At 40.9% G+C, this 9956-nt stretch overlaps 1 protein-coding gene across 1 annotated transcript; it reads right to left on the reverse strand.

The window, feature by feature from the left end:
- Nucleotides 1–2486: 2486 nt before the first annotated feature.
- FKBP7 (FKBP prolyl isomerase 7) lies at nucleotides 2487–9866 on the reverse strand. Its single transcript, XM_006119443.5, has 4 exons — nucleotides 9484–9866; nucleotides 7961–8112; nucleotides 4153–4286; nucleotides 2487–2864 (listed from the first exon to the last, which is right to left on the reverse strand). The coding sequence occupies exons 1-4, from the start codon at nucleotides 9699–9701 to the stop codon at nucleotides 2703–2705; spliced, it is 666 nt and encodes a 221-aa protein (XP_006119505.2). The 5' UTR covers nucleotides 9702–9866; the 3' UTR covers nucleotides 2487–2702.
- Nucleotides 9867–9956: the final 90 nt, after the last annotated feature.

The following is a 9956-nucleotide window of genomic DNA, read 5'->3' on the forward strand; positions in this document are numbered from 1 at the left end:
GTTCAAAGCATAAAAACGTCTCTGCTCAGATCAAGTGAAAATGGTCTTATTGCATAGCAGAAGGGAATCTACGAGGAAGCCTTACCTTGCTAAATGGAGGAGATTTGTAGCCTGGTGGTCTGATAATCGGATTGACCCGTACACATCACCAATGCATCAAATCCTTGATTATGTTCTTTTTCTCGAACATACGGGTCTTGCTATTGCCACTCTGAGAGTGCACTTATCAGCAATTAGTACCTTCCACCATCCCATTGAAGGAATGTCGGTATTTACTCATCTGCTTACTGAGAGGCTATTAAAAGGCTTGACGAACCTTAAACCCCCACGTAGACCACCACCTCCTTCCTGAGCTTGGATCTTGTGCTGGATACCTTAATGTACCCACCCTTTGAGCCAATGGCCATGGCGTCTCTCCACATGATCACCATGAAGGTTGTCTTTCTGTTGGCAATGACATCGGCACACAGGGTTAGTGAACTGGCAGCACTGATGGCAATGCCACCTTTCACCGTCTTCAATAGGCCTTCGGTGACGTTGCGTGCCCACCCTACCTTCATCCCTAAAGTTTGTTCTCAATTTCATGTTAATAAACTGATTGTTCTCCATTCATTCTACCCGAAACTGCATGCCTTTGTGCGAGAGGTGTTGCTCCACACCCTCGATGTATGTCGACCAATTGCTTTCTACATTGACAGAACATGATGTCATGGCTCCTTCCCCACTCTGGCATGATAAATGCAGAAGTGGGGGCCAGCAAGTGTACCCCAAAGCTTTATCTACCAGGCTTTGGTATAAAACTTCCCCCAAAATCTTAAAAACCTAGATCTTGGGAACAAAACTTCCGCTGCCACCACCCAAACGTTGATAAAGAAATCAGGGGGTAGATCATTTGGGAAATCTCACCCCTAAGATAAAAATCAAGGCACACAATTAACCACTGCCAGGTTAATAAAAGAAAAGAAAGAACTTTTATTATTACAACAATATTCCTGTTGCAAACATAATGACTAGATAGGGAGGTAACAAAATATACTCATGGAGAAACTCCATGGGCCTAGAACTTAGTTATAAAGAAAAGCCAAAACATCTTGTAAGGATGGCACTGCTTAAAACAATAAACCTAACGAAACTACCTAAACTTTACCCTACTTACAGAAAATGAAGAATGGTGTCTTGGAGAGAGAGAGACATGCTTGTCCCTCTCTCTAGCTGTAGAGAACTCTCTCTCAGAGAGACAAAAGGGAGAAAGGAAAAAAACCCAAATTCCTTTGTCCCAGTTTGAAAAGTCCCACCTACATTTCTATTGGTCACTCCACCTGGCTAGGTGTAGTTAACCCCTTAATCCCCAGGCTGCTGGCTAACCCTCATAATCATGACACATGAGATTGGCGTAAAACGGATCGCTTATTAGTATCCATAGTGGACTGGTCCAAGGGCAACCCCTTGTTATCTCAGCGTATCTCAAGACTGATAGTAACATGCATTACTACTTGTTACTCCATTTGCAACAAAACCCTTCATGACTTGCCGAGGGCACATTCTACCAGGGCTGTGGCCACATCAATGGCCTTCGTACGAGGGGTCTCACTACCTGATATCTGCTGAGCAGCCACATGGTCATCCAATGCTACATTTATGAGCCATTACGCAATAGCTCAATGATGGGTTGCTGACTCCACAGTGGCTTCAGCAGTACTTTCAGTCTCTGATAAACCTTCACTCTGGAGCACATCCTGAGTACTGCTATGTAGTCACCTACAGTGGAGAACCCACGGGGACCACTCGAAGAAAAAGTTACTCACCTTCCTGCAGTAACGATGGTTCTTCGAGATGTTTCCCGGGGGGGCTCCACGTCCCACCTCCTCCCAGCTCTGGAGCCTTGTTCTTTCTAGTTGCAGATAACCGAGTGGTGAGAGGAGCTGGTGGAAGCCGGGCCGTGTGCGACGGTCAAAGGGCGCGAACAGCACGAAATGCTAACTATGCATGCGTGGCCCAACTGACTACAGCTATTGAAAGTCTCTGATCTGCGGCACGGGACAAGCCCAACACCCTATAGTGGAGCACCCATGGGGACACATCTCAAAGAACCATCATTATGGCACGAAGGTGAGTAACTTCTTATCATCTGTGTGGTCAGAGCCTATCTTCCCCAATAATCCTACTCAACTCCTATGGCAACAGAGCTCACAATTTTGTTTACTTTCTTTACTGTATGTTTTCATGATATTTCTTAACATTGACGGGGTTCTGTGTTCTAGGAAATCCTGTTTTTTATTTCCTTCGTTTGCTTTTTTGTTTCAGGAGAGATGCTGAAACTACATCTTTATTCTTAGTGCACAAATATCAGGATTCTAATTCTCTCTGACACAAGAAGAGTCACCTAATTAGTGTTCTGTCTTAATCAGGTGGAGATGTTATTTTCAGATAAGTCAGGTGCAAAAATATCATAAAATTTTATACCAAAATGATCGTTCAAGAGACTATTTCTTTTTATAATTTTATTTCTTTTGTAAAATGTATCGCATTGTATTACTGACATGTAACTGGTAATATTTGTAACACTCATCTTAAAAAGTATAAAAATTTACCATTACAATAAAAAAAATTGTAAAACATCATGTGACAAAATGAAAATGCATTTTAGAGATTCTTTAAATCCAGGGTACAGAAAGCAGGTAGGAGATTTTAGCAATAATTTGCTATAGTTCATCGTGCTGATAGACATTGTATTCCTTTGCAGATATAAAGCCATCTCCATCATGGTCATTCTTCTTAAATATATCAGTTAAAATAGAATCGTGAACTGATGCATCACGTTTTTTACCATCTCTTTTAAATTCCTCCTTCAAATAATGGCTTATCTAAATGAAAAAAATAAAAATAAAACTATACTAAACATAGATAAGAGTTTATTTTTGTGAGCTCACCATGATAAGTACTAGCATATGAGCATTCATATCACCAATACAAAATGACATCTGATAAAATCTCAGAGACTTGAAACTCTAGAACAGAAGTAAACTAAAAAGAGCAAAACATTAGGAACTCTATATCAAAAATAATGTCTGGAAATGGTTATCTCCTTATCTTCTCAATATAAATTAACAGTGCATAGTAAAAATCTTCAATGAATACACACCTTCAAAGATATTTTCAAAATAAAACTGCACGTAAGTGAAATGAGTTGGTGATGTCTGATTAGTTCATAGTAAGGATGTTAAATATGGATTAATTTAGTAGTCGAGTAGTTGATGGGCACTTCTGCATTCTTCTTTGAAATGTAACAAGAGCCCCAACAGGAGCTCCTGTGTATTTCACAGTTGGAACTCCGCGTGCAGTCCGGGAGCTCTTGTGCATTTCAAAGCAGAAGCACCTGCGCAGAGCCCGGGGTCAGCTGACCCCAGCTTCCATGGAAATGCCGTGTGGAGATCCATGCGGCATTTCAAAGCAGCAGCATTGCACAGAGCCCAGGATCAGCTGGGAACTCCCCAGCTGACTCCGGATTCTGTGGAAATGCCGCATGGAGCCCAGGGTCAGCTAGGGAGTCCCCAGCTGACCCCGGGCTTCACATGGTCCTGCTGCTTTGAAATGCAACTGCAGCGTTTCAAAGCGGAAGCGTCACATTCAGCTGGGATCAGCTGTGCAGAACTGCCCCTATGAAACGCTGCCACAGCATTTCAAAGCAGCAGTGCCGCAAGGAGCCCATACCCCAGGCTCCGTGCAGTGCTGCCGCTTTGAATTACCCCCTCTTCCCTCTCCTTGCTGCCTCTATCTGATATCAAATAGAGGTAGCAAGGGAGGGGAGGAGCAACTAGTTCTTAACATTCTTAGTTCATAGTGGGCAAATATCTCTATCACAAAAACACAATTGGCACTCTTGATGGCCGTTGCACTGGAGAGGACAAGAATTTAGTGGAGGAAGAATGTGAATTAACCTCGTAAAATATACTAATGGTCCCCACAGATTTCAATACACTAATTTCCCCAAATGGGAGACATTAGACACTGCCTGAGAGTGAAACAAACATTGCACCCTTGTAAATCTGGGGGACAGCCTGCACACATCAAAGTGATAAGTAAAAGGTGGAATCAAAGGTAATGTATATAGGAATATGCATCCTTTGGTTTCTTCCAAGTCAGTTACATTACCTCATCTCGTGAGAGTTTCTTGTCACTGTCCATGTCTATTTGAGTAAATGCTTCGACACTGCGTGGTCCTTTATTCACTGCATACAGTTCAATGTCAAAGATCAGCGTTGCATTAGGTGGAATCTTGCCTTGTGCTAAGAATACAACACAAATATTGTAGCAGTCACACTGGTCAAAGCTCATGCTACTGGTACATATAAAGAACATTATTTCTATTTATCTATTATGAATAGGTTAATTCTACAATATTCCAACATATGTGATACCCAAATAATCTGACCTCTTGCTTTAAATAATATACTGTTAAAGTCATTCTTTAGGACTCCTTCCTAACATACTCTTGGCCTGGAACAATCCTTTCCCGTCACTGAACCCAGGACAACTCTCCTTACCGTTGTCTTCCGGGAGATATTGTCTATTGGCCTGTTCTTTGGGCTCTACAGCTGGATGGATCCGTATTCATTAGGAGTCTCAACCCTAAAGATCCTCATACTGCAATCATGGAAAATGCTCTTTGCCACTTTTGCGCTGGCAGTTGAAAGCTGAGGGAGAGTCACTCTAGGATTTACTTAGCTCCCAAGGTCTCTGAGCTCATCTCACTACTAGGAGGTACACGTATGGGGTGGGTTCTAATATTCCTGTGTCAAAGTATCTTCTGGTACCAAAGATGTAAAGGAAATGTTAAATACAAAGGTGGGCTACTGTATTATGCTTTCTAAAAGCAAGAAACTGAAATGGTAAACAAGAGTGGATCAACAAAGTCTAAAAAGTCATCCCAAAACATGCATTTGGTAAACAATGCAACATGCAGTTAGTGTATAAACATACAGCTGGACCCTAATTATATGCTGGCTCACCTAAAGCTATTACATAGGATAGTTTATCATCAGAATTTATTTTTGAATTTTTATATATATACACACATATATATCCTATTAAATCTGAAGATTAAAATGTAAATCATCTTGCTTCTTTAAGGGTACCAGGCAAACAAACTGGTATATCTCATTTGAGATATCTATAACAAAAAAAATAGGGTATTGAGAGGTTTCAATTTTGAATAGAAAAATGTGTTTTGTTAAATTGCTTCAATTGTGTAAATATCTGAGATATAGTATATAGCATATATTTTCAACAAGTTTATCTAACATTTATTAATATAAGTTAACAAAGTAGACTTTCATGCAAGTGGTTTTAAGAATTATACATACCAGAGAAAAAGTCATGTAAAAACCTAAAAAGCCACATGCATCCTGACTATGTGAATTTTAGACAGTTGTCTTCCCCAGCATGCAGCAATACGTTGAGACAGGACAAGCATGTTGCAGGAAAAAGTCTTCCTTCAAGCACTGCCTATAATAAACAGTTACACTAAGGTTAGATTTTAATAATGCACTTTTTGTTTGATATCAATGACTTTTCTTGTTGCTCCAAGGCAAGTTTTGTTCATTTCTTGTTATGGTTAATGAGACAAATTCATTTCTGAGGTAATGGTAATGCCAGAATCAAGGACAAAGTTGGCTCATGGAATTTTGACATGAACAAAGGATCAAACTATGATCACAGAACAGCAGGAACATGTTTAGTCAATGTTCCATGTTTCCAGACAAATCTTGATTACAAAGAACTAAATTGTGATATTGTCCATTCAGCTGAAACATTTCACAATAAGATTTTAAGTCTTGAATCAGCCCATTAGTCTCATATATTGTACTTGAATGTCAATTCTTCAGATAGGGTTTCCTGTGCTCCATCCAGTGGGGTAGTGGTAACTACAATAATAATTATTCTTAGTTATGAAACTTCTCAATAAACTAGCCCCAAGACAGTTGTCCAAACAATGTTTGGTCAAACAAATTCAGAGCGGCATGTAGTGACCCTCATATTGCTGTGATTGGAGGAAATCTGGGCCGCACCCACATCTTAGAAATTAAACGTGAATGTAATGCAACAGGAATAAGAATGTACAAAAACTGGAGGAAAATAATATTAATAATGAAAAATTTGTGGTGAACTCAAAAGGCCTTTCTTGAAACCTCAAAAATAGATAACTAAATCCTCCAAATTTCTATAAACAATAGCTTTCTGAAAATCTGATTTTTACTCTAGCTGTCAAGTGAACCATATTTATTTTCTCCCACAAAAGAAAGATTTCTTCATAAAGATTCATCTAAAGACCACCAAAAAATAACTATCAATTTACCCCTCCTGTATGTCTGCTCCAATCCTAAATGATCGTGTCTCCAACAAATAGTTACAATAAATTTTATATTTGGTTCCTCTGACTGCAAAAAGAAGTATCACAGCCTCAGGTTATCAAGTTGGAATATAATTATAAGCAGGGCTTGACAAATGGCGGCGAAAGCCACTCGCCAGCCCCACACTGCGCATGCACAAGAGCCGCATTGCGCATGTGCACGCTGCCGGTAAACGGGGCGTATGGATGAAATCTACTTGCCACGGGTGAGTAGATTCTATAGTTTGTCTAGCCCTGATTATAAGAACTAAAATTACGAGCTCTTCTGCTCTCTAAGCTCTCTTTGTTGTTAGCACAGAATACTTCATTCACATGAAATAAGCCACCGGTGAAAGCAGCACCACGGTTGCTTGGAGTTAATGTAAGTGCTGTACTGCACTTGCTGGAGGGTGAGATTTATAGTGCTGGAAATTAAAGAGCTGTAAGCATGTTGTGTATGGAAGGCTGGTTTGAAGAGCTGATTCCTTTTGATAGCTTTTCAAATGTGGTTTTTGTTTTAAAAAAATAAGTAATGTAAGCAAACAGGATCAGGGACTGGCAGCACAATGGAGCCTCAAATAATGGCAACAAAAAGAGGATCTTTCTCTTTCTGGCACAGGGTAGGTGCTGTAAACAGCTGTGGTGTCTCTATCACAGAAGTTCCTTTCTAGCAAAAGGGAGAGAGCTTGTTAGTATGGACCTGTTATTTCCAAGTCCAATTCTGTCAAAGCTTACTCATGTGTGTTTGCCTTGTATGAGCAACCCCATTATATTCCTTGGGTATGTCGACCCTACAGAGTTTTGTCGGAAAAACGTCCATTTTTCCAACAAAATTTGAGGAATGTCCACACTGCAATTGTATTCTCCCGCAAGAAAATCAAAAGAACAGGCAGGTTTTTCCAGCATTAGTAATCCTCATTCTCAGGGCTTGCCAAGCGGCGGCGAGCCCTGCTCACCAGCCGTGCAGTTCTCCGCATGCGCAGATCGTTCTGTGCATGTGCAGATTGCTCTGCGCTGGCTCTTCCGGGTTGTAATCTACTCGCCAGCCACGGGTGAGTAGATTACATTATTTGTCGAGCTCTGCTCATTCTATGAAGAAGAAGCCTTTTTACAGAAGACCTCTTTTGCAAAAGGTGTGTGTAGAAGGGGAAGAGGGAGTTTTTTCGGAAGAAGAGGAAAGAGGAAAAAGCACAGGTGCTCTGGTGGCCATTCTGTTGATAGCAATCACAGCTTACATGTGAGAAAGCGTCCATTTAGTCTGGATGCTCTCTTTTGAAAAAGCATATTGCTTTATCGATGCGCTTTTGCAGTGTGGACGCTCTTTTTCGGAATAAGTTTTTTTGGAAGATCTCTTCCGAAAAAAGCATCTACTGAAAGAAGCCTGCAGTCCAGATGTAGCACTTGAGACTATGTTTGAGGGTAAAAACTCCTATGAGTAAGAATTTTCAGGACCAGGCACTAATTTACTATCACATAAACCCTCTGTCAAAAAAGCTTCCATGGTCAATACTCAAGTAAATTATCTGACAACATAAAGACAGAAAACAGATGTAAATTTTATATTTTTTTTACCATAGCCTTGGTTTCCATATGCCAGTGATGGTGGAATTGTCACTTTCCGTTTTTCTCCAGGACACATACCCATCATAGCAATATCTAATCCTTTTATGACTTGTCCAACACCCAAAACAAACCATTTCGGGTGGCCTTGATTTTGTGTGCGACTACAAAAATAATAAAAAACCTTTAGGGAGTAGACAGCAATAAAGTAAGTGTTTCAAACATTTGTTAAAAATCACTCTCACATTTAAATATAGTACCATCTTTGAAAAGTGACATTATTTAAAAACATGTTTTAAAAGTCACAGTAAAGTGTAAACTAAAAAGTAAACAGCTGGTGATTTTTATTGAAGCATTCACTTTTTTTTGTATAACTGATTGGTTATAAATACTAAATTGCATACACAGGCAGGTTCCCATTGACTTGTTAAAGAACAAGTATAATTTGATTGCCAAAATTGCATTTTATTGCAGAAAGCAGTCGGGCACTGGGCAAGGAAACTAGGAATTTTCCTTAGCAGAATTTTTCCAAATCACACAATTGGGGGGAGAACCTCTTCCTCCCCTGCAACAAATACATAGGATGAGCTACAAAACAGTGAGTTACAGAGGATATGTAGGATGACAAGGCCACCCAACAGGTGGCTTTGTCCCTCAACTCTAGAGGTGACTAATCCTTTAGCTCCTAAATACTATTTCTCCATTGTAGTCACAACACCAAGTGTTCCACTAGCATGTAATGCCACCCCTCTGTCCTATTTTATAAACCTATGTGAAAAGAACATTGTTAAAGCTGTGAAAACAAGCACGCAAACAAGGACTGTCAATAACTTGCAACGTAAATTCTGTTGCACTGAAACCCCCTTCTGACAATAAAAATTACTGTGTGACCCTAGGAAGGGGGAAATCCGAAGCTTGAGCCCATCCAAGACCTGCGGCTCGGAGGAGGGGAGCAAAGTCATAGCCCAAGCACAAGATCTTCAGTCCAGCAGGGGCTTATATCCTGAGCTCTGCTTCCCAGGCTTAAAATCCTCAAGCTTTGGCTTTTGCCCTGTGTGTTGGGGCCCCAGCAAGTCTAAGCCACCTTACCGGCCCCATTAAAAGAGAGCTGCAACTTGTGACCTGCTTTGGGATCACAACCCACATTTTGAGAAGCAGAATGACCTAGATCTCCACCAAAACCTATCAACACTATCCTATTTCAGCCAGTAGTGGGCTTAATTTTGGTATAATATTTCATCCCAAACTGAGCATGCTGCTTCATTACTGGGCCCAGGGAAAGAAAAGCCAAGACCAGGAAAACTTTATTATTTGTGGTTTGAAAGTACAGCTCTATATATACTTTTATATAATTCTAAACCTCACTTTAATGATGGACACAACATACAACTTTCTCTTTCTCTGAACAGATTCAGTAGTGTCAAATGTGCTTTAATGCCGATTTTAAAGGGAACACAATGCTAAATGTTTTGCCTATTTTTAATTTGAAGAGGAGAGGCAAATCTGCTAAAGAAGAAAGATATAAAGTTATTTACCTGCAATAAAACTTGGATCCATCACCGGCCAAGTAGCCATCATAATGTGCATTAAGGAGATCCCCCTTCTTGCTCTTTGACTTGCATTCTTCGGGTACATGTAAGACTTCTATTTTAACGTCCTCTGCAGGGGCATCCTCTTTCCTTTGTGCCTGCGTGTGGATCGTAAGAAGACCAAAAGCCTGCAAGAAAACAACTAATTTGACTCCGAAAGTCATACTTGCTAAAGCTCTCCCTTGCAGCCTTGTGCTGATTCAGGTTCTTCGTGCAGCCTCACGAGTAAGAGCCCTCCCGCTACCCCTCGGGCTGGCTGCGTGGCATTGTTCGACGTCAGGCTGCTCTCACTGGGGCGTGTACATCTCTGAGCTGCAGCGCTGCACGGTCGAGGTCTGTGGGCTTGGCCAGGGAGCTGCGGCCCGCCCTCTTGCTCCTCCCCCATGGACAATTGTGAACGCCTGCAGAAAAGTGCGTGC

The sequence above is a fragment of the Pelodiscus sinensis genome, chromosome 7, assembly GCF_052426305.1.
Source record: "Pelodiscus sinensis isolate ZL-2025 chromosome 7, ASM5242630v1, whole genome shotgun sequence".
In the NCBI taxonomy this organism is placed as follows: Eukaryota; Metazoa; Chordata; order Testudines; family Trionychidae; genus Pelodiscus; species Pelodiscus sinensis.

Bases quoted from the DNA above. Each gene is read 5' to 3' on its own strand.
- FKBP7 (XM_006119443.5), bottom strand. From the start codon at position 9,701: ATGACTTTCGGAGTCAAATTAGTTGTTTTCTTGCAGGCTTTTGGTCTT. The intron at 8,113-9,483 runs GTAAATAACTTT...TTATTTTTGTAG, and splicing joins GGATCCAAGTTTTATTGCAG to TCGCACACAAAATCAAGGCC. The intron at 4,287-7,960 runs GTAAAAAAAATA...TTGTATTCTTAG, and splicing joins ATATGGAAACCAAGGCTATG to CACAAGGCAAGATTCCACCT.